General features: G+C 36.9%; 1 protein-coding gene across 1 annotated transcript in view; it reads left to right on the forward strand.

Annotated features, from left to right (window-relative positions):
- Positions 1–26,377, forward strand: part of rudhira (breast carcinoma-amplified sequence 3 protein rudhira) — a 532,797-nt gene that overhangs the window by 289,730 nt on the left and 216,690 nt on the right. Inside the window, exons 14-15 of the mRNA XM_090391579.1 lie at positions 1,858–2,004; positions 20,131–20,439. Of these exons, the coding sequence (XP_090247705.1) occupies positions 1,858–2,004; positions 20,131–20,439 (456 nt within the window). The remainder of the gene's footprint in view (positions 1–1,857; positions 2,005–20,130; positions 20,440–26,377) is intronic.

Genomic DNA, 26,377 nt, shown 5'->3' on the forward strand with positions numbered 1-26,377 from the left:
AATCATTAATGCTTTGTCATGATTGCTGTAGATTATCTCTGAGGTAGTGCAATACTGAAATGACTTGTGACCAGAGGTATTAGGATTAGTTACTGATAATGCTATGCCATCATAAGAATAGAGAGAATAATGGGGCACCCTTGAAAGTTGAATTTGTGTGTGTGTGTGTGGTAAGTAAGTAAGGATGTGAGGTTTCTTGTTTGGAGAGTGGTAAATGATTAGAATGTGTTTTCAGAGGTAGGTAGAGTGCTTTTTTAGAGAAGTTTAAGCAGGGTATAATAGGTATTGTGTAAATGATAATGTTGGGCCTCCTGCAGTGAGTCTTAGAATGCCATGGAGATGTCTGGATAATAAGTAGAATAACAATGACTTACATATATATAAATAACATTCATGCTGGTAACTTATTATGTGTGTATGCTAAGAGTATCAGAAACATAGGCGTAGAGTTTGTTGCCTTCGTTAATATATTGTAGACATCTGTGAGACCTAGCTATCAGAAGCAGACATACTAACTGGTATCGAGTGCAAAGGGTATAGTAATTTTAGAAAGGATAGACAGGAAGAGGGGAAATGCTACTAATGATATCAGATGACTTGAATCCACTTAGTGTTGAGACCTATGATTGTAATACTAGTAACAGTTATTCATGTGGCAGTGAATTTGAAGCCAACTGGTGTGATCTGTTATAGTGTCAGTGAGTGTTTCAGTTAAAGATGTAACTATTCTGCCTCCGATTGGCGACAGTGATCATGCAGTATTCACTTAGGAAGTGGCTAAGTTTATGAATGTTCCATTATGACCAACTGAGGAATATACTGAGTTTAGTGCAATGGTGTATCAGTTGCTGGATCGGAAGAATATCGACAGTACATGGAAAGCATTTAAAAAATACCCCAAGTGTCCCAAGAGTTCGAAAAATAAATAGGATAAGAGTCAAATGGATGTGTAATCTTATCAAGCAAGAGATTTGTAAGAAAAGGATGATGTGAAAGGAATACTGTGTGCATGAGGATGATGTCCATTATGAAAATTATAAGCAGCAGGCCAGAAGAGTCACAATTGTTGTACAGAAAGCTATGGAAAGAAACTGGCTCTGCATAAGATAACCCCAAAGAATTCTATCGATATGCTGCAAGTAAAAGAAAGAATGAATATGAAAGAATAACTCTACTGAATACAGATGGTGTGAGGGTGACAGATGCAAACTATTGTTCAACTCATTAATTGAACAATAGGTTGTTCAACTAATGAGTGCCCATTTTGCTAAACGCTATCAACCTGGAGTATGCAACATTGAGCTCACTGCTACCTCTTCATTGGATGAAGGAACTAAGGTGTATATGATTTGATTTCTGCTTTGTGGACAATGTTGTGCTTAATTAGTCACCATCCTACCTTCCTCCACTGTCTTTTAAAAGTAAGGAAGTAATTTTTCACCAGATAATGAAAATGATCTACTTTCTAGAAACGTTAAACATTTAAGTGCGGTGTCTTAGAATCCACAGCTTGTTTGTTTTGTTGTAGATCTGAGACACTCCCCCCAACCAGCCCAACAATCAGAAACCTGTCAGAAACTTCAGTTTTTCAGGGCAAGGATTTTAGGCTCTTTTCTAAATAAAAATAAACTTGATTATTTTCTACAGTCAGTTATTTTTACAATGCCCAGTTTTATTTTTTATCTTTCGGTTGTTTTTAACTGTATATTTAAAGTTATTTCTGATATTTTAGAATCAGCACCTGTCACAGGAAATTATCTTCTTTATAAACATTTTAGGTTTAGGATTTTATGCATATATGTTGTACTATGAATGATATGAAATTGTAAATATGATTTTTTTCTTTTTTAATATTAGGCACAGTAAGTGTTAGGACACACACATCTCCAAGGGTAGTAAATAGATTGAGCCGTTTCCATAAAAGTGCAGGATTAGAAGATATACAAAATCCACCAGCAACAGGGAGGAACAGTCCTGTTCTCTCTGGAAGTCCAAGTTCAACAGGTTAAGCTACATTTTTACTTGAACAAATGAAAGTAAAAATCAAAATGTAAATTAAATTCTATATTTCTCTAATAGCATATATTTGCAATTGATATTTTGCATCATTCATTTGATTATCCTTTCTCTTATCACTTCTATTATTTTAACTGAGAAAATCATATCAGATGGCTTGTTATTTGCTCTTTTAATCAAGCTAATAATGAGTCATCTGAATACGATTAGTAATCATTAGTAATTTTCATGCATTTGTTTTTGTAAATTTTGGATTTTAATCCATGCCTTTTAAAAATAAGAAACATGTTCTTAATTGTATTAGTGATATAAATAAGTAGTGTTTGTTCTGGGGGGTGGGGGGGGCTCTCCAGACGGCAGAACCCCCATTCAATTCTTCAAAATTTGAGTCATCAGAATTCAAGGAGAACTGGCCTACCAGTGCTGAACTCGGGGGGGGGGGGCACTGTAGGCTCCAGGGGGTAGAATCCCCTAGTATTCTATAAAATTATATAGAATTTTATTCAAAAATCCAATATATTTCATCCAACATTATGTGGTATCATCAGAGAGACAGACAGCTAACTACATTTAAAACATGAATCACAATAATGAATCATAAATCATGCATATATTAGATTGTATGTATGTTCAAGAGGCATGTTCTGTATGAGATTACACTATTCAAGTTCAAAGGAACAATTGTGAAAAGTTGCATATTTATCATAAAAAAATAATTTAAAATAATTATTAATTAAAAAAAAAACTTATGAACAATTAATAGTGACTACTTCCCAAAATTTGGTGATTGGCACGAAGTCTGATTGGTTGAAGTTTGGATGATTTTGTAGCATTTCTTGTGTTTCAAGGAAAAGATGATCAAATTTGAACTTGCTGAAATGAAGAAGTTTTGTCTGGTCCAAAGAACTCTGAGCCTGGTGTCAGTGGCATGAGAACCAAGGCCAGACCTGTCAGATTCCAAAAATATAAGGCTGCAATGCTGGTTTTTCATCTGTCCCTGTCTCTTGCAGCTGCTCTTGTTTCTACCCAGCCTACCCATCCTTCCTCATTCCATCTTCTCTGTGTTAATTTTGGGTGACATCTAGAGTGTCTCCCTTCTGGTGTCCAACTCAAAGTTACTTGGGGAATTTTTCTGTTTATCCCCATGCGTAGAACATGACTGGTCCATTTCCATCTTCTTAGGTGAATCTCTTCATCTATTGACTTGGAGAAAGTTTCTTTAAAAGTTCCTCATTAGTTTATTGTGTTTATCCGGAAAAATTTTTAAATTCTTCTTAAACATTTGTTTTGGAGAATATCCAATTTATTACTTTGTGCCTTGGTAAGTTTCCAAGTTTGAGACCATATAGCAGTACTGCTCGCATAGATTTATAGATATTAATTTTCATTTTAACTGTAATATTTGATGCTTTCCATAATTTATTTAATGACTTGAAACAGTTTTGTGCTTTAGCAATTCTTTGTAAAACATCTTCGTTGGTGCCATCTTGTTTATTTATTATCGATTTATTATTATTATTTATTATTGATTCAAGGTATGTAAAAGCATCAACATCTTCAATTTTGTTTCATTTTTTAACTTAATTTCTTTATTTGATTTTTCATTTATTCGCATGACCTTGGTTTTCTTCTTGTTTATATGAAGACCCACAATTTCTACACAATGAACAAAGTCATCAGTTTAGCTGTTTTTAGCTGTAAGTTATTTAATTTAGAGGACAGGAGCACTATATAATCAGCAAAATCAAGGTCTTCCAGTGTTGATAAAGTCCCAATGTATTCCTCTCTTTCAATGATTAATTGAGATTTTCATAATCCAATCAATTAAGATTATAAATAATAGATTGGATAGTACACATCCCTGACTAACTCCAGTTTCTATGCTAAAAGAAGACTGTAAGTTTTCCATCTACTTCCATGCAAGACTTGCTGCCATTATACATATTCTTGATAATGTATTTTTCAGTTGTAATCAAGGTAAAATGGCTAGTGTGTCCAAAATAGCAAGTATGACATGAGCGGAGTACTTGATAGATACCTGGTAAGGAAAGAAGTGGAATGTACCTTTTATAGATGGTAGGAAGGAAGACATTTTCGGAACTGATTGAAGGAAGTGTATTAATTGAATTTATGAAGAATTGAATTTCGGTTAGGTTAGCCTAGCTTAACTTTAGAGAATTAATAAATAATCTAGCCTTAGAGAATTAACTGTAGAATTGTGTGTTGTGGTGGTGGTGGGGGGGATTCAACCATGCATTGCATGTGGTGAAGTTGTCTGCAAAGAAAGAAAAAATTACTCTATGGGAATTAAAAAGGTGATCAGGTAATGGAAAAGAAGAAATCATATTGAAAGTTTCTAGCAGGTAAATCAGAATATGGCCTAAGAGAACACAGAAAAATATAAGAAAGCTATGCGTAAAAAGCAGCTGAACGAAAGCCATTGTGAAGACTTAAGTAAGAATATAGAAGAAAAATATTACAAATATGACAGAATGTTCTCTTACAGCTATTGACAAAGCGTAGAAGTTGAGGAAACGGCTGTTGAAAGGTATCAGATGCTTAAGATAACATAAATACTGGACATGGTAATTTGAAAGATTGTTAAATGAGATTAGCAGTGACATAGAGAAATGTAGTAAGGAGCACATTTTACTACAAGAGGTAGAAAAAGCTAACAAAAACCTGAAATTTGAAAAGGCAGCTAAAATAAATTGTTATTCATCATTATATGTATCGTCATAATCTATGCAGGTACGAACAAGGAAATGTATACAGAAACATGTATAACGCAACAACTCACAGAGATAGTCTATTAAATAAAGATGAGCTAAGTTACCAACTAGTAAATATCAGCATGTACATGATGATATTTACTAGTTGATATAATTATACTGATATTTACATCATCTGTGTTAAAAATTTACATGCCCTAAAGGATCCTACCTGGGGCCAAGCCTAAAAATAATATCATTTAATATTGAAGGTTTCTCCAGTGTCAAGCAAGATCTCATTATCTCTGCAAATATTTGCAGTCATTATCTCTGCAAATATTTGCAGAGATAATGACTGCGATGTGCTCTGCCTGCAAGAAACTCACAGAGGAGAAAGTGCTGTAAGACCTTGCATCCATGGTATGAAACTCATCAAAGAAATACCCCACGATAAATATGGCAGTGCAATATTTACAAAAGAGAACTTGATCCCATCGTCCATTGACTCAACAAACAACAGAAATATTGAGATTATTACGATCACATGGCAATTTGGGATTTAGCCGACCAAATTGTATTCTTATTGGTTAAACCAAAATAAAAAATGATGGTACAACATGACAAAATTTCATGCCGGCTGGGGCGTCGCCCGGTTAAACAAGGCCCCCGTTGTTTTCGCCAGGGAACCAGGGCGAACAGCGAAAAGTCAGCTACTGGAACAAATCTGAAAACAAACCCCAACTCAACATCACCAGAGTTAAAGATCGGTACTATCAATATAAGAAGCCTGAATGGCAAAGAAATGGAGCTAGCTGAGGAATTAGATAAGTACCAGATCGACATAATAGGGGTGACTGAAACAAAAAAGACCAAAACTGGTGAGATCTTTCTGAGCAATAAGTACAAAATGTTATATTCAGGCAATAACAATCAAGGAAAAGAAGGAGTAGCCATAGTATTCAACACAAAATACGAGGCTAATCTTCTTGAATGGCAGTCAGTCTCAAGTAGAGTAATGTGGGCAAATATGAGAATGGGGAACTGGACAATGAGACTTATTTGTGCCTATGGTCCCACAGAAGGTTCTACTAAGGTAGAAGTGGAGGAATTTTTTTAGGCTTTAGAAAAAGCAACTGACACAATGAAAAATGAAAAGTTGGTCCTTGTTGGGGATCTAAATAGCAGAGTAGCAAATGATTGTGAGACATACAAAAATATTTTGGGAAAATTTGGAGAAAAGAGCAAAGCTAATAATAATGGCAAATATCTGTTGGATTTCTGCTCAGGACATGGACTGGTTATTACTAACACCATGTTCCAACATAAAAATGTGCACAAATTCACATGGAGAGAAGAGGCTAGGAATAAGAAAAGTCTCATTGACTATGTTATTGTTGATAGTGATGTTTTCTCCCTGGTGCAGGACACCAGAGTGTACAGAGGATTTGAAATTGGAAGTGATCACTATTTAGTCTTGAGCAGGATAAAATTGAATTTCATATTGAAAAGAATAACATGTAAGAAAGTTTTAAAGCGAATAAAAGTTGAGCAGCTCTCAGATGTAAACTGTAGACTAAAATACAGAAATATTATTGAAAAGAAAATGAAAGAGTTTGAGAACAGGAATCAAGCCTTGGAGATTCAGTGGCAAACTCTGAAGGAAACATTGATTGATTCTGCCAGAGAGGCATGTGGTGAGGTTGTGTGCAAAGATAAAAAAATCAGAACTCCCTGGTGGACACAGGAAGTTAAAGAGGCAGTGAAGGAAAAGAAGAAAGCATATCAAAAGTTCCTGGCAAATAAGTCAGCTTTTACTCTTACAGAATACAGAGACAAATGTAAGAAAGCTAAACAGTGTGTAAAACTAGCTAAACAAAAGTCATGGGAGGACTTTGGCAAGAATATAGAAAATAAATATCAAGAAGGTGGCAAAATATTCTGGAGGTTGTTGAAGAAGCTTAGGAATGGAGGAAAGAGTGCTGTAAAAGGAATTAGAGATGATAAAGGTGAAATGAAAACAGGAGAAAAAGATATCCTTGAAGTATGGAGTAATTACTTTGAGAAACTGCTAAATGAAACAAGCAGTGATGACAGCACAGTGATAAAAAACACTGACCAGGCATGCAGTCAGGAATACATATCCATACTTGAAGTAGAAAAAGCCATCAAAGGCTTGAAATGTGGAAAGGCAGCAGGAGTAGATGATATTCGACCAGAAATGCTGAAGTATGGTGGTATAAGAGTCTTACAGTGGCTGCACTGCATAGTTCAGAAAGCCTGGACAGAGGGACGAATTCCCGATGATTGGAGTAGAGCTCTCATAGTACCCATATATAAAAAGGGAAATAAAACTGAATGTGAGAATTACAGAGGTATTTCCCTACTGAGTGTTCCTGGCAAGATCTATGCAAGTATACTTGAGAAACGGTTGAGAAGAATTGTGGAAGAAAAGCTTGGTGAAGAACAAGCTGGATTCAGGCCAAATAGAGGCTGTCAGGATCAGATCTTCACTTTACGACAAATAGTCGAGAAAGCATGGGAATATAACAAAGATCTGTATTTAAGTTTTGTCGATTTGGAAAAGGCATATGACAAGGTGCCAAGAGAGAAGCTATTCAATACGCTGCAGTTATATGGTGTCAATGGGGCATTATATCAAGCAATACTTAGTCTTTATTTGAGTTGTGAGTCAGCAGTTAGAATTGAAGGAAGTACAGGAAGATGGTTTAATGTTAAATCTGGTGTGAGACAAGGATGTACATTATCCCCTCTGTTATTCATTATCTATATGGATCACATTATGAAGGAATGTGGTATTAAACCTGATATCAAAATTGGAGATGTTAATGTCAGCTCTTTGCTTTATGCGGATGATGTTATACTTCTAAATAAATCCGCTACAAGTCTGCAAGATTCTCTGACTAAATTGAATAGCTGTTGTAATAGATATGGTATGAAAGTCAGCAATAAAAAGACAAAGACAATGAAAATAGGCAGAATCATTGAAAATGTCAACTGTGTTGTGAATGGAGAACCTGTGGAACAAGTAAAACATTTCAGCTACTTAGGCACAATTTTTACTGAAGATGGTAAACTAAATATAGAAATAGACAACAGAATCAGCAAAGCTGGTATCGTGGGAAGTCAATTGAATAAATTCATATGGAATAAGAAAGAAATTAGTCGGAACACTAAATTAGCTGTATACAAGACTGTGTTCAAACCAATTTTAACTTATGGATCTGAGAGCTGGGTCAGAAGTAAAACACTTGACCAAAGACTAGAGACCGCAGATATGAGAGTCCTGAGAAAGATTAGAGGCGTGAACAGATGGCATCAATGGCAATATCATATTAAAAATGAGGATATTAGGAAAGAACTTGACATTGTCAGTATCCAGGAATGCGTTAGCAGAGCTAATCTCAGATGGTATGGTCACTTAAATAGAATGGGAGAGGAAAGATTAGCAAAACAAGTGTTCTCTGCCAGGTTGGTAGGAAAACGACCCAGATCAAGACCAAGATATAGGTGGATTGATACGGTACAAAGTGCCTTAGACGATAGAAATATAAGATCTGATAATGTTGGAGTCTTGACAAGTAACAGACTGATTTGGAGGAAAATTGTAGATAGGAAGTTAGTAATGATGTAATTTTTTCATGTAGTACTGTCATATCCTGTACACCCCTTGAGGGTACATGGCAGGAATTTGATGATGATGATGATTACGATCACATTTAAAAATATCTCAATCACCTCAGTCTATAAACCACCAGAAGAAGCTTTCTCCCTCCCTGACATTCTCCTCAATAATAATGCATACATGACTAATGTTGTATTAGATGACTTTAACAGCCATAGTGTTAACTGGGGTTACACAAAGTCCAACGAAGATGGAGAACTTGTTGAAAAATGGGCTAAAACCTTTCTCTAAACCTGATACATAATCCAAAACTCCCTGCATCTTTCAACAGTGGCAGATGGAAGTGAGGCTATAACCCTGGCCTCATATTTGTTAGCTCAAAAATATCCAACATCTGTGTTAAAAAGGTTTTAAATCTGATTCCACATACTCAACATAGACCTATAATGCTTCAATTCAACCCAGCAGTTATGCCTAACACCGTCCCTTACAGATGACGATTTAATTTCCAAAAAGCTAATTGGAAGGGTTTCATAGAAGATCTTGACTGCTCCATAGAAGAAGTCCCTCCAAACCATCAAGAGTATCCAGAATTCATAAAAATACTGACGAAAATCTCCACCAAACACATCCCCCGAGGATGCTGCAAAAACTACATTCCAGGCCTTTCCAGTGACATACAAGCCCAGTATGCTGATTACTTACAACTTTACAACACCAACCCCTTCTCAGAAGAGACTATCCAAGCAGGAGAAAAATTATGCTCCAAGATGGCAGAGGAAAGGTGTTCCTCATGGAAAAAAGAAATAGAAACTTTTAATCTGATCCATAGTAGCAGAAAGGCATGGAATTTTATCAACAGAATTAGGAAGGATTTCACTAAGCCATATGAGCATTGGGCAGGTAACAGCTAATCAAATTGCTCACCAGCTGCTGCTGAATGGAAAATTCACTAAAAAACACACAAAAAATAAGATACGTAGAACCCCAAGTGAGGAACAAAATATGATTAACTCAGATTTCACCATCACTGAACTCAATGCTGCCATAAACCTATTAAAACCTAGAAAATCTGCAGACCTTGATGATGTCTGTAATGAACAGATTAAACATTTTGGAACCAGGACTAAAGAGTGGTTATTAAACCTATACAACACTTGCCTCAGAACCCTAAGGATACCAACTATCTGGAGGCATGCCAAAGTGGTGGCCTTTCTGAAATCAGGGAAAACCCCAACCGAAGCAAAAAATTACAGACCTATATCACTACTCAGCAACCTCTTTAAACTCTATGAACGATTAATTCTGAATAGGCTACAACCCCTAATCAAACCCTATCTTATTGCTGAGCAGGCTGGCTGGCTTTAGACCAGACAAATCCTACACATCACAAATTCTCAACTCACTCAATATATGGAAAATGGTTATGAGCAAAAACTAGCCACAGGAGTAGTCTTTGTAGACCATAAACCATCTCACACTAAGAAATAAAATATACAGAATAACTAGAGATTATCACCTTGTCCTCCTGATCCAATCACTCTTGGAAAACAGACGTTTTTACGTGGACCTTGGGGGTAGGAAGAGCTGCTGGCACCACCAGGGAAGTGTGTTATCACCATTACTTTTCAACATCTACGTCAATGATCTCACCATCTTTCCGAGGACTAGAAATTTTATCTATGCTGATGACCTTGCCATAGCTACTCAATCAAAAAATTCCAAGTCCATTGAAACTGCTCTATCTTGCCTTAAATAGTCTAACCACATATAGCAGCAATCAATTAAAACCAAACCCCTTGAAAACCCAGACTGGCCTTTTCCACCTTAACAATAAGGAAGCTAATAGGAAGCTACAGATTTCTTGGGAAGGCTCTAATTTAAGGCTCTGTGACTCTTGATCACACCTTTTCATATAAAACACACACAGAAAAAACAAAGGCAAAAGTGAATGCAAGAAACTACATACTAAGAAAGCTTACTTCCTCCAAATGGGGTGCAGACCCTAGCACACTGAGATCTTGTGCCTTGGCCCTTTGCTATTCTTCTGTTGAATATGCCTGCCCAGTACGGTCCAGATCCTGCCATGCTGAAAAACTTGATCCAGCATTGAATGAAAGCTGCCGCTTAATTACAGGATGCCTGAAACCAACACCACTAAAAGAACCTGTATACTTTGGCTGGTATTGCACCCCCTTCAATTCGAAGATCTGCATTCTCAGCTGATGAAAGAAGCAGACAAATGAATGATGAATTCATTGAACATGAACAAAATGAAGGATAGAGTGCTGTATGGAGACGTGTTAGTACGAGGTGTGTTAGTAGAGGATTTGACAAAATCGTACCCACCTGGTGCGACCATAAAGGACGTAACTGCGTCTATTAGAGAGCAAAAGGAAAAGGTGAAAGAAATGATTGTTGTGGCAGGTACGAATGATTTGAAAGGAGATAAAATGGAAATGATAGCAGACCTGAATGAATTGTTTGAGGTAGCAAAAGAAAAGAGTGAGAGAGTTAGAATGATTAGTCTTTTGCCACGGTATGACAGTGAAATGTTTAAAAGGAGGGCTATAATTGCAAATGACTTTATGCGTGGGTTATGTATGACGAGTGGTGTGGAATTTGTGGATGTGTGGAGTGAGTTTGATGGGCGAAAGGATCTATATAAGATGGATGGCTTGCATTTGAATGGTTACGGTGTAAGAAGACTTGAGAAAGTGTTGCTGAATGTAGTGGATGTGCAAATTCAGGGAAACTAGATTTGTTAGGGGGGGGGGGTAGAGATACAGTCCTTATGGAGGCAGTTGAATGTAAGAATGAATATAATATGCCAGAGCAAATAAGGACAACAAATCAGAGTGGGATAGTTAATATAAGGCATCAAGGTAGGGTTGGGGCTAATGGGGGTCTTAAATTCATGTACACTAATACTAGGAGTATTAGGAACAAGAAGGAAGAGTTTTTGGCCATGGTTGGCATTTCCAGACCACAGGTTATAGGTATTAGTGAAACATGGCTGACTGTAGATGATATAACTAGTGGGATTGAATGTGATGGGTATAGTGTGTTCAGGAATGACAGAGAGAATAAAATGGGGGGAGGAGTATTGTTGATGATAGCTGATGAGCTCCAGCCAAGGAGAATAGAAGTTGAATTGCAGATAGAGAAAAGAGCACATTTGAGGCCATTTGGTGTGAGATTGTGGCTAGCAGAACTAAATATACAATTGGGTGCTGCTATAGACCAGGTGATGGAAAAGATGGTGGTGACAGTATGCACAAGCAAATAGAAGAAATGGGTGGAAGGAGGGTGATTATTATGGGAGATTTCAACTATGGTCGCATTGATTGGAGTGAGGAGAGGACACACGGGAGGAAGGAACTGGATTTTATGCGGTTATTAAGGGATAACTATTTGTGACAGCATGTAATGGAAAATACTAGGGGTCAGAGAGTGCTTGACCTAGTAATTACATCTGAGGATTTGGCTGTAACAAATATGACCACATTGCCACCAATCGGTGAGAGTGATCATAGGGTCTTAACTTGGGAGGTGGCTAAAGGTGTAGAATTTTCAATTAAGACAGGGTACATGTGGAATTATCGGGCAGGAAAGTATGACAAGCTTAGGAGTTTGATTGGTTCAGTGCCATGGCATGTACAACTGCAAGGACTAGAAGTTGATAGTGCATGGGAGGTAGTTAAGAAGTGCTTGCATGAAGCAATGGCTGACTGTATACCTAGAGTCCGAATAATAAATCAAGTAGGGGTTAAATGGATGAATAACACCATTAAGCTTGAGTTGCAAAAAAAGAAACAACTATGGAGGGAATTTAAGGAGAAGGGTGACCAGCAGGCACATGAACGGTATAAAGCGCAGGCCAGAAGGGTGACGAGTGTGGTAAGAAAAGCAAAAAAGGATTACGAAAGAACATTGGCAATAGGCTAAACAGAATCCTAAACAGTTTTTTAGATATGTAGCTAGTAAAAGGAAAAATGTACATGGCAGATTGATTTTAAAGAATGCCAATGGTAGGGAGGTAACTGAATCAGTTGAGATAGTTGAGTTACTGAGTGAGCACTTTGCAAAAGAATATCATCCAGGTGGTGACATTGCAGAAACGAATAAACCAGTAGATTATACGGGAATTGTGGTTAATGAAGTGGAGGTGAGTAGTCTGTTGCATAACCTCAATGTCAATACATCTGTGGGATTGGATGGTATACCAGCTCGTGTTGTACGAGAAGCAGCTAAAGAATTGTCAGTACCCTTGACCATTTTGTTTAATTTGAGTCTCGGGTCTGGGTTAGTCCCGAGCGGGTGGAAAGAGGGGAAAATAGTTCCACTGCATAAAGGTGGTTCCAAGACTGCTGTTGTAAATTACCGACCGATTAGCATATCAGGAATCATTGTCAAGGTCTTAGAGAAAATAGTCAAGAGGAAAATACAAGATTGGATATAAGAAAATGGGATACTGTATCGGGGACAGCATGGTTTTGTGAAGGGTAGGTCATGCCTCAGTAACTTGCTCACGTATTATAACACAGTGACGGCTGAACTGGATAACGGTAATGGGTTTACGGTGATTCTACTGGACCTTGCCAAGGCCTTTGACAGGATTCCACATGGAATTCTAATCAGTAAATTACAGAATATGGGAATGGACATAGGGTTGGTGAGATGGATAGGAGGGTGGTTGACGGAGAGATATCAGAGAGTGGTTTACTCGGGAGTAGAGTCCACAAGACGGCCTGTGACTAGTGGTGTGCCACAAGGATCTGTTCTTGGACCACTGCTGTTTGATTTGTTCATAAATGATATAGGAAATGATCTGAGAGGAACAGTTCATTTGTTTGCGGATGATGCGAAGTTGGGTAGGGTAATAGTGAATGCAGATGACGTCAAAATTTTGCAGGATGATTTGGATAGATTGGAGGTCTGGGCTAAGGACAATGGATGTCAATTTAATGTGGCAAAATGTAAGGTTATGCATTTTGGGGTGAAAAGATTGGCGGCAGTTTACTGCATTGGTGGAACCCTGCTCCAGGAAATTGATGAGGCACGAGATTTAGGAGTGTTGGTAGATAAGGAATTGAAATTTAGGGGACACATTGCAAAAGTGACCAAAACAGCTCATCAAATCACTTGGTTGCTGAAGAATACGTTGACAAGCAGAGACAAGCAGGTTATTGTTCCTCTCTATCGAGCCTTGATAAGACCCCATCTAGACTACTGTGCTCAGATTTGGTCACCTAGGTTTCTTCTTGATGGGGAGGAGGTGGAGAGGATCCAGAGGCGAGTGACCAGGATGATAGCAGGTCTGTGGAATGAACCGTATGAGAACAGGTTGAGGATTTGTGGGTTGCAAAAATTGGTTGATAGGCGGAGGAGGGGAGATATGATTGAGACATTCAAATTACTGAAGGGTTTCTATAAAATTAATTCAGAAGATATTTTTGAGAACAGGGCTGGTTGTGGGAGGACTAGGGGACATCCATGGAAACTGGGCAAAAGTGTGGTTATTAAAGGTGTTAGAGCTGGGTTCTTTACTTTTAGAGTAGTGAATGAGTGGAATGCGCTCCCTGAGTCTGTAGTGGATGCTGTGACAGTGAATGAGTTTAAGGCGAGGTATGATAGATACTGTATGAATGTCAAATAGTTGTGATGAATATGATTTTGGGCCTCCCTCGATGAGTCTAATGACTCCTTGGAGTTGCCCGTAATAATAATAATGATGAATGCCACCCACTGTTCGGCCAGACCGCAGTGCCCCAAAGACTAAGATCCCAACATAGCTTCCTAACAACTATTGAACCACCTAAAAACCTCCCGGAGACAAGACTTCAACAATGGCTTGCATTATATCCTGAAAATAATACTGGTATTCCAACAGCCGAACATGTTCCACGTAGTGCCCACTTGGACTGGAATACTTGGAAAAGCCTAAACAGACTCCGGGCGACAGGCGCTGCAAACAAAACCTCATCAAATGGGGCTACCTCACTGGCCCAGACAATTCTGAGTGTGGGACAACCCAGTCCATGGAACACCTTCTTTCTTGTCCCTTTCTTCCATCGCCTTGTGCAAAAGAGGACCTTATATCCTGCACAGAAAGAACAGTTAATTGTGCAAGATACTGGAGGAACATCTGACCATGTTTATTGTATATAAATTCTGTATAGTTTCCTTTTTTTCATATTTAATTATTATTCCCTGTATAATTTGCCTACCAAATCTAAACTGATCTCATTGTAATGTATCCTAATTTGTTGTAAATCATGTTGTACCACTTACTTACTACTGTACTACTTGTGTTTGGATACGAAATAAAAATCTCATCTTCAAAAGCAGTTTTAATCATGTATTGCCACAACTGCTTTCTTGGTCTTTCTCTTCCTCTGTGTTCTTTAATTGGTCCATTGAGAGGAAGAAATTGAACATAGGCAAGGCTCCCAACCACCTCAGTTAATCGTTTCTATTAGGTCTTTTTTTTTTTTTTTAGTTTTCTCCAAGAATGACAGAATTAGGAATGTGATCTTGCCATATATATCATTGAAGACGTTGTCTCAAAGCTACTGATGATATTAACTGCCTGTTGACTAGTAATGTTCCATGTTTGGAAATCATATGTATATATGGCTCGGTTGATAGTTTTGTTGAAATGAATTTTGGTGTTTGTGGTGGTGATGAGTTTGAATGTACAGATATTGGTTAGGTTTTTATAGAAGGAAGAGCTTTCTGTTTTCTTTTATGCCATAGTGTTGATGTTAGAACCAGATAACTGAAAAACGTTTACTTCAAGAGTGTGGTTATTTAGCTTACTGTCTCCTTCTAATCTGAGATTTAGGACTTTAGTTTTACTGGTGTTGACTGGCAACCCAATCAATGCTGCATTTTTATATTGATTATCTGGGTGGTTTCAGGCACTCTGAATGTTAGTCAACTAGCACATCATCTGTGAAGCAAGGATTGCTTATGTGGGTTTGGCTTGTTGAGTTTTCAAGAGTTATTCTATACTCATTTCCTGTGAGTCTGCAAATGTAGTCAAGGGTATTAAAAGATATGATGCCAAAGAGTCTCCCTGAAAAACTCAATTGGAAATAAGAAAGCTCTATGTATTAGCCATTACTCTTGTACGATAATTCTAGTAAAGTTCTATTATGCTTCAATTATTTTCAGGGGCATTCCATAATAACTGAGAATTTTGAATATCCTTTGTCTGATTGAATTTGAGAAATTCATGAAGTTTAAGATCAAAGGAAGGATTTTATCTTTTGCTTTTAGGAACTTTCTAAGATACTGGATATATGCTCCTTTTTTTTTTCAAGAAATGTGCTTGATTTTGTGAGCAGAAGAGGGGTTACATATAGTTCAATTCAGTCCATAAGATTTTTAGTCCCATAAGTCCATATAAAGTGTGATTCCACTGTAAATTTTCCAGGTGGTTTAAATTGCCGTCTTATTTCCATTGTGATGCAATTGGATGTAGTAGCTAGAGCTGTGTTGCAAATATAGGAAGTTCCTATGTTGTGGGATTGCTTCCAGAGGAACTGTCTCTTTCAGAGAAAGTCAGAATGGCTTCCTAAGCTTTTGTATTCAATAAAAAAATACCATATAAGTTAGTAATGTTTTTAATTCTAATGTTAAGTGTTTAAAAGGGAAATTTAAAATACATGTACATTGTAAATAGCATAAATAAATTCAGAAATTATTATTATAATTACGGCTATTATAGCCTGTTTTTGTTTATATATTATATAGAAATTATATATTTAAAAGATGAAAAGTACAGTTTATAAATATATAAATTGTGTAAATAGAAACAACAGTTTGTTTTATGTACACGTCCTTAAATCATGAAATAATTGAAGCATACATTCTTATTAATTTAGTAATGTATTTAATAATTTAGCACCTCCAAAATCTTCATCTTGTTCATCTTGATGAACAAGATGAAGATTTTGGAGGTGCTCTTGGGTCATTATAATCATTCGATGTAGCTACATGAGAGGCTTGCAATGCCTTGACTGCCTTTGTACCACTGATTATATTCAATTTCATCTTGAGATCAGTCTTATTACATTTACGAGGTGCACTGTTCATATCACTTGAGTGTTGGATTTGCCATTATTTAACCTGCAAATCAAGATAAAAAGAAGCAACAATACTGTAGCTCTCCAGTGAGTAGAATACAGCAAATTAATGAGCCTCTTCTGGGTTATATGATAATGCTACCATACTGTCTCCAAAAGATGCAGTTTCATTTAGATTGTCAGTCTTGATTGGCATAAATTTTCATTGATTCATTGGAAGCTTTCCCGGAAGTATCAATAACTCTGGATTACCATAATTAAAATCTACATAAGTCATGGACTGCCTGTATTTAGTAATTGTTTTGAAGGTCCTTTACTCTTTGTTTTAATATAACAGCCTCTGCTGTTATACCATCCACTTTAGTTGCTTTCTCATTCTTTTGGGTTTAGTGCAGTTTCAAATTCTTGTCTTGTAAAATTATTCTTGCTACACTTTCAGGCAGTGCATTCTGATCATCCACCACTGTATGCAAAATCCTGCCCACCCCACTCCCCTTGTTCATACCCTCCTTATAAATGGAGAGAACTGGACGCTTTAGCTTCCAGTTCTCTCTATTCCATGAAAAAACCTCATCAACATTAAACTGGTAATAACCCTGAAAATTGGATTTCCTCTATCTTTTTTTTTCCCTACTCAACATTACAGAGTCCGAAAACCATCTTATTTAATTGTCTCTGGACTCTTTCAAAAATCTCTTGATCCTTTTGAAAACCTGGTGACGAGATTTGTGCACGCTAGTCCATATGTAGCATGATGAAGGCTATATACAATGAAATGTAATCTCCTTATTTCTACATGTTAGTGTCCTCTGCATTGCCATAATCCAATGTATAGTTCTCACAATTTTATTTCCTTATTCACCATCATCCCTATATCCCTTATCTCATCCTCCTCCTCCAAGATATCCCCACCAAGCATACCACTCATCTTTGTTTCCTGAATTTTAAAACTTTACATTTTGCAACATCTACAACTGCTCTCACCCCCCCCCCCCTTCCCTCAAGTCTGTTCATGTCCTCTTATAAAGCCACAGCATATGCTCGACTCCTTACAGTTCTTCCCAACACATTATCTGCATATCACCTTTCAAACTTTTCCCAATAAAATTAAAGTTCAATAAAAGCAATGATCCCAAAACATCACTCCGCTAGTGACTTTCCTCTTCCAAAGTATTGCTTCCCCATACACAACTTGCAAACACCTATCAGGCAGCCAATCTCCAATCATCAAACTAATTACTGTTCAACCCTATCTGCTCCAAATTTAATTGCCACCCTGTCATGTGGTCATCTATGGCACCTTTTACAAAATCTAAATACAGGCTATCCTCTACTTGTGATAGTAACTTAAGACTACTCTTACTTAGTACTGTCATCCCATTAAGCAAGTTCTGTTATTTTTGACTCCTTTTCTTTTAGAGAGAAAGAAATTGTTAAGAATTTTCTGTGTAATTATATAGAAAAGTGTAGAATTGCAATTTTGTATGTGATTACACTATTTTGTGTATTTACTTTAAGGTGTAAATTATTATTTTATTTAGAAAAGACCACAACTCCTCATTTGTGTATTTTCTAGAATTTTTCTTTTTTTTTTTTTAACCAAGCAATATTCCATTCAGCACAATATCAGAAAATTACCATCATTGCATAATTTAATCTGGTGTACGAGCGTGGTCTGAAAAGTTCTCGGACTCAACCATAGATAGCAAGACTATCGACAAGATTTTTTTTCCTAAGTTGGTACATCTGTCATAAGCATCCATGTGAAATTGCAAGTCATTCTACCAAGTAGTTTGTTTTATACAACTGTCTGAAGCAAAAGTGTTATCTGTATCCCTTGAAATAGATAAAATTGAGTATCGTGTGTTTATAAAATTCTTTGTAAAAGAAGGTTTAACGGCAAAAGAAATTCATTCGAAGTTCATACAAGTTTATGGGCACTCTTTCCTTCATTTTTGACAATTAAGAAATGGGCTGCTGAGTTTAAACATGGCCGTACCAGCCTTGAAGATGATCCACGTGAAGGACGTCCAAAAAGTGTAACAACACCAGAAATCGTTGATCAAGTGCACGATATGGTATTGGATGACCGGCGAGTCAAAGTGCGTGAAATTGCTGAGACTATAGGCATTTCAAAAGAACATGTAGGATATATTTTGCATGAAGAATTGCAAATGAAAAAGCTTTGCACAAGATTGGTGTTGCGCTTGCTCACAGCAGGTCAAAAGCGCACTCGCATGAAAATCTCTGAACAGTGATTGGAGCAATTTAACAAGAATAAAACTAATTTTGTGCATCAATTTATTACTATGGATGAGAATTGGCTTCATCATTACACACCAGAATCCAAACAGCAGACAGAAGCCGGTTGTTCAGCACCAAAGAAGACAAAGTCGGTTCCATCAGCAGGAAAGGTCATAGCATTAGTGTTTTGGGATGCTAAAGGCATTTTGTTTATTAATTATCTTGAAAAGGGTAAAACAGTAACCGGGAAATATTATTCTGATCTTTTAACCGGACTAGACGAAAAAATTCGTGAGAAAAGACCCGGTTTGCATAAGAAAAAAATCATCTTTCATCAGGACAATGCACCTGCCCACAAAGGTGTTTTGGCAATGAGAAAATTAAGGTATCGCACTATGAATTGTTATAACATCCACCCTATTCCCCAGATTTCGTTCCCTCTGACTTCTACCTCTTCCCAGAATTAAAACTCTTCCTTGCTGGTCAGCATTTTTCTTCGAATCAAAAGGTGATTGCAGCTGTAGAGGGATATTTTGCAGATCTTACTGAGAACCACTACAGGGACGGGATAATAGCACTGGAGCATCGCTGGAATAAGTGTATTAGTTTTAAGGGCGATTATGTTAAAAAATAAAAATTTTGAAATTATAAATTTGTCGTTTCATTATTAGCAGAGAACTTTTCAGACCACCCTCATAGAATATCATTTGATTGAGAATAATGGGATATGCTATGAGAAGGTGAGATCTGACAATATTTCGTTGGAAGACTTATTTGGCACAAAGTTTTGGCATAAAGATATTTCATCACTTGCCTTAGTATCCCATAATGCAAAGCACATATCTTTACGGGTATGTTTAATGCTATGTATTGTCAGAAGGGTCACTACCCAGACTTGTTTCAAACTTCATTGAGGCCTCATCAGTGGGAGCCTGACCCATAGGTGATAGTAATTCGAACCTCACAAATGTTGAAGTAATGCAGAAGTCATATTTTCATATACGAGTTGCCAAAAGGTGTCACGTCTTATTATTAAAATACTCTGGATTAGAGATAGTTGTTGGAAGTTTTTCCTCTTGATTATGCTATAAATTAAAGATACCAAGAAATTATATACTTGGTTTAATCCTTTATCCAAGTGTAAGCAAACAAAGTTTGCACCTGAACTATAATCAGGAAAGAGCAACTCTTAGTAGAAGCTAATGACTTCACATCACTTGGCTAAAGCAACTTAGCCATGGATGCTAAGGATACAAAGGTAACTGATGTGGAGTCATTAGCACATTATGTAGAGGCTCCCTCCCAGCTTTCTGGAAGGAGATCCCTTCCACTTAATTGGCATTGCACTAAATTTAGTAACACTTGCAGTACAACAATATGCAGTGTGGGAGTTAATTTTTTATTTTTTTATTATTTTTTTTAGGAAGTTCAACTGCTCGGACATATGACTCACATCCAAGTGTTCCTTACCACACAACATTATCGGGTCGCATGGGAAATCCTCGATTACCACCTTACCCTCATCCTACTACAGTAAATCCCTTAGCCCAGTTGAAGCAGCCAATAATATTTCCTCTTACTGGATCAGGTCAACCAAAAAGCCCCTCCGGAAAAGAACGTAGTGGTCGAAGAACATCATCATCAGGAACAGAAAGTGTTAGTGTTGCAGCAGCATTTGCACCTCCAAGAGCATGGCTTGTGGGAAGTCCAAGCTTGTCACGGGATAAGAGGGGTTGATATCATTTACCTATTCATTATTTTGTTAACTATTGTATTAGTATAATTTGTTGTCATATAATATGTTATGAATATTAATAAAATATGATATAATATGTTAGGGGAGAGAGAATCTTTTTCTTTGTACTGTGAAACTCAAGAACAACATGTTGGGTGTTTATCATCAACTAATTATATCATGTATACATGAAATTGTCATTTTTTTATGTGGATCTCACCCATAAAAAGTTTCTATAAACCTAGTACATTTGTACCATAGGTGGGCTAAGGAGTTTTTTTTTAAATTTTTTATTGCTTTTTTATTTATTTTTTTACATAGTCTAGAAACCCTGTTCTAGAGGCCACATATGTAACTTTTCAAGCCACTTCAGGCCTCTGATAAGCAGGATGTGATCATGCACCAGGCAATGAAATTCATATCCCACCTAAACACTTTGAACAAAACATTTTGATTCAAAAAACTTTGAATCAATGAACACTTTATTGGAGTATTTCATCCTGGAGGAGTCTAAATTTGAATAATAGAGGGATAGGGCAGGTTTGAGGTTTAGAGATGCAGGAGGAGAGTGTGTGTGCCACATACTGAGTTAGTAAAGCTGTGGAACTGGATGGTATTTCACCATGAGTTTTGAGAGAATGTACTAAGGAACTGACAGGGCCTTTGACCTGGCTTTTCAATGAAGGTCTGGCTGCGGGAAAGCTGCCCATGGAATGGAAGGAAGGTAAGATAGTGCCTTTGCATAAGGGCGGTAGCAGACTGGAAGTGTCTAATTATAGGCTAGTTTGTGTGTCATCAGTAGTTGTAAGATCTTGGAGAAAGTAGTGAGGGACTGTATACAGCAGGGGTTGCCAACCTTTTATAGTTCATGCGTCAATTTTTTCATTTTTTAGTTAAGATGCGCCATACAAACTTATACCATTTTAAAATATGGTAATATGGATATATTTAACAGTTATGCATAAAATAATTTATTATATATATGGTAATATAGACACTTTTAGCAGTTTTAAATAAAAGGATTTCATATAAAGACAAGATAAACATTAATTATTTTATTGAGACTTTTGAAAATGCTTTGCTTTTGCTAAGCTTGTAATGTTTGGAGTTAAATCAGTTACAGAAAGCATCAAACAGTTTTTCAAATTTGAATTGGTCAGTCGCGACCGTAGTTTGTTCTTAATCATTTTCATTGATGAAAATGCTTGTTCACATCTGTATGTGGTTCCAAAATGACAGATATAACTCTGAGCAAATTTTCTCAGTTCTGGAAAATGTTCACAGGGCAACGATCACCAGAAATTAATTATATCAGAAGCATCTGGGAGTGATGGAATTTCATTAAATTTCATTAAATTTCATTTTCAATAAAGAATTGGTTTTGAGATCAATAAGTTCCATTTGTATTTTATTAGGCATCATCAAGATTTTTTGTTCTGTAAGTGAAAAGGGATTTATAAATGCAAGTATGTAGTCTTCTTCTTCGGCAAAATCGCTAAAATGACTGTTAAAGGACTCTTGCAATAATCTGAGTTTTCCAGTATATTCTGTAAAATTGCCATTATCTTCAACAGATTCGCTATGTTCTTTTAAATGTGGAAATTGATTAAATCCCCTTTTTCTAATAGGGTGATGAACAGTTTTAATTTCATTTTGAATGCACTGATGTCATTTACTAAGCTAGGAAACAATTTGTTCTTGCCCTGCAGTTTCAAATTTAGATCATTGAGGTGGCTGGTAACATCAACTAAAAATGCTAAATCAAATAGCCATTTCTCATCACACAACAGAGCTTTTTCCTCATGCAGCTCATCCTTCTCTTTCAGAAAATTACGAAAATTTCTTTCAACTTCCAAATCTACTGAGAACTTGTCCTTTAGAAAGTCAGTGCACCTCACAATGAAGGATGAGATCACCATATTCCATATCTAGCAGTTCACAATATTCTCTGAATTCTCTTCTGTTTAACCCTCTTGCTCTAATTTTATTCACACACACTTTATCATAACATGCTTCAAATTTAGAGTTTTTCCACACAGAGATTCTTCATGTATAATACAGCGATACTTTAGTAGAGAACGACCTAAAAACCTTTCAAGTAAAGTTACAGTCCCAGAAACTCTACCTACCATTGATGGTGCTCCATCAGTGCAAACACTGATTAGCTTTCTACAATCTAGTTGTTGATTTTCTAGACATGACTTTACTTTGTCAAATATGTCTGACCCTCTGGTTTTTCCATGAAGTGACTCAGGACCGATAAGTTCTTCAAAGATGTTAAAATTACCATCAATTCCTCTTATAAAAATGCTTAATTGGGCTACATCACATATGTCAGCGGAGAAAAGAAAGAACAAACATGAACATGGTCTTTCAATTGCTCAGTAACATCATGGGAAAATTCTTCGATGCATCTTGTAATTGTTTGCTTGGACAGAGCAATTTGGTTTACTTTTCTTTCAACATTCTTTTAACCAATACATTTTGCAAATTTTTCGAGACAGGGCTTAACAACTTCCTCTCCATCAGAAAAAGGCTTGTGTTTTTTAGCCAACACAATGGCAATTTCATAAGACGCCTCCAGCATTGCCACACTTTCACAACTTCGTTTCACAAATATATTTTGTCTCTTTTTTATTTCTTCCTTTTTCTTAACCACATATTCTTTCTGCAACTCAGACCCAGGAACTAACTTCAGTTTTTCTTCTAATTCAGCTTGATGTTTTCTATAGTGTCTGTTAAGATCATGTCTTCTATTATCTGAGAGAGTGCTTTCACAAACAATGCACAACGGTTTTCCTGAAGGACCTGCAATAAATAAGAACTCATTTTCCCACAGTTCATTAAACTGTTGCTTGCTATCACCTTTTGCTTTTCTTCTGCTCATTTTGTTTTGCAAAGTAATGGGTAACTGACTGTAAAAAAAAATATTTCAAAAGCTTATTATTAAATAATTTATTTAAATTATTTTATCGTTTTAAACATTATGAACATTCAAAAACAGTTCTAAAAGTTTAAGATAAGATTCCTGTTTTCATGAAGATCTAATACAGTTCTAAGTTTAAAAATCATATTTTTTTTTTTCAGAGAGAGTTTTCGTCTCTCTCTTATAATATATTATATCCAATGAAATATGAGATCGCTTCCTGCCATAAAACAGTCTATCAGCTGGCAATCACACACACAAACCAAACATCCTCATTATGAAAGCTTTACTGATGATCAGTTAAATTTTAGGAATAAACCTACTATACGTAAATGAAAAGGAAAGATGTATAAAAAACACTCATAAAAAATACACCAAATAATTGCAGGTTTCAGTAATCAGCAAATTAGGGGAGCGGGCAAGAACTTGACATATGCGTTCAAAATGAAAAAAAAAATATTTTTAATTTACAGAACTATATTGAGCCTTCATGAAAACAGAAATCTTATCTTAAACTTAAAGAACTGTTAATAAAAATATATAAGTTTGAAAACACAGAATTGTTCACTCACATCGAATCAGAAGTTCATCGAATGTTATGACACGAGAGTCAGCTGTAAACTGATCGAGTAACTGGTGACGCATGTCAGCATTTTCCGGTGCCTGTTGCTTGAAGATCAAACAAGTATAATAAGTGCGCACTCTAGAATTCAGTGGTAGGTTAATTGTGTCTTTAATATATATATATATATACAGGGTGTTCGGGATAAATTTGACATATTTATAATTAATTATATTTTTCCGTAAGTTACATGTATTAACACACACTTCTCTTCATTTAAAAGTTTGGACCCTTCTTCATTCATATACAAGATGTCAGAAAGGATGGATAGCTGGAACCCACCTGAATCATGGAAGAGAATAACTTGTATCATGATGATTCGTGCCCGCCATCAAAATAAGGATATTACGACTGCTGCCCAATGCTCCCTGAATACAGTAAAAACAATCAGGAATGAACTAGAGACTTGCAATGGTGACTACGAGGATGTAGCAAGAAGAAAGATCCCTAACAGACGATCTGATTGCGTTCGTACAGCAGAATTCCTCGCAAATCTGCAGGAACAGGTATTGAAGAACCCTGGCATTGGAATTCGGGCTTTGTTCGTGGAGTTGCTAACTGTAGTCAAGCCCTGGATAACAAGGGTAGCCAATGGTAGGCCGTATGTATGGCAGCAGGATTCGGCCCCTTGCCACACCTCTGGGAAAAGTCAAAAATGGTTGTCTGAAAATTTCTACGACTTCACCAGTCCAAATGTTTGGCCTCCAAACTCCCCAGACCTTAACCCCATGGATTATTTTGTATGGGGCGCAGTTGAAAAAGACACCAATCGCACTTCCAGTAATACAAAAGCCCAGTTAATGGATAAAATTAAAACAGTTTTTGCGGCCCTTCCCAGGGAGACTGTAGCATCAGCTTGTTCGAGGTTCCGAAGCAGAATTGAAGCTGTGATCGATGCTAATGGTGGTTATTTTGAGTAAATCTTGTTGATAGTATTGTAATTAACTCTGCCTGTAATGTTTTTTTGTCAATTAATTAAATTTAATAGATACAAAGAAGATTTTCTTTTTCCTTACGAAACTGTCAAATTTATCCCGAACACCCTGTATATATCAATCGTACACAAAAGTTTTTTAAATTTTTCTCTGGGGTTCAGTGCACCACTTCTAATCATGCAATGTGCCACTTTTGTCGCATGTGCCATAGGTTGGCCACCCCTGGTATACAGCATTGGGCAGATGAGGGTAATGTAATCTGTGAGAGTCAACATGGATTTGTGAAGGGGCACTCTTGTTTTAGCAATATGCTAGCCTTTTATGATAAAGTTACAAGAGCATTAGATGAGGGAAAGGCATATACTGCCATTTTCCTAGACTTAGTAAAAGCAATTGACAAGGTGCCACACGATAAGCTGATATTCAAGTTGCAGCACATTGGTCTGGATGTCAGATTGGTCAACTGGATTCTGGATTGGCTGTCTGATAGGTATCAGAGAGTTGTGTATGGTGGAGCAATATCAAAGAGGCAGAAGATTAGAAGTGGGGTTCCACAGGACTCAGTACTGGGACCTATATTGTTTAACCTTTATATCAATGACATTGTCCATGGATTGCAAGGGGATATTCAGTTGTTTGCGGATGATGCGAAGCTGGGAAGGGTTATTAGTAATAGTGCAGATGTGGTAGCCCTGCAAGAAAATTTGAATAAGCTAGATAGATGGGCAAATGAATGGGGGTATCAGTTTAATGCAGCAAAATGTAAGGTCTTGAGGTTTGGGATGCTGCATACTCTATGGGAGGAATTAAACTGGAGGAAGTAGGGGAGACAAGAGATCTGGGGTTGATGATTGATAGAAACCTGAAATTTAGGATACACATTGCAAAGATAGTGAAGGTAACATAGAGGATTGCTGCAATAATGAGAAGGACACTGACCTGCAGAGATAAAATGATTATCATTCCATTGTATAAGACTCTGATCAGACCACTTAGACTATTGTTCTCGGATCTAGTCCCCAGGATTTGAAGGGGATAAATTAACTGTGGAAAGGGTACAAAGGCAGATAACAAAGATGGTGTCAGGACTCTACAGTGTAGTAATGAGGATCGGTTGAGAGAGTGTGGACTGCAGAGTTTAGTAGATAGAAGAAGGAGAGGTGATATGATTGAGACTTTTAAACTGTTGAGATGTGGTTACAGGGTTGACACTGAGGAGTTCTTTCGCTTGGTTGAGCAGTGGGAAGGAGTCATGACAAGGGGCCATCCCTGGAAGTTACGAAAGTTGAGAAAGAGGGTGAGGAGTGGTTTCTTTGCATGGAAGGTGGTTGAACCATGGAATGCATTGCCTGATGGAATGGTTAGAGCGAGAACGGTCAATGTGTTTAAGGAGTGGTATGATAGACTTTGTATTTCCTAGGAGGGACCTCCCTCGATGAGTCTTGATAGACT

This window comes from Typopeltis vanoorti, chromosome 4, assembly GCF_054136105.1.
Source record: "Typopeltis vanoorti isolate ZY-2024b chromosome 4, IOZ_Tvanoo_1.0, whole genome shotgun sequence".
Taxonomy (NCBI): Eukaryota; Metazoa; Arthropoda; class Arachnida; order Uropygi; family Thelyphonidae; genus Typopeltis; species Typopeltis vanoorti.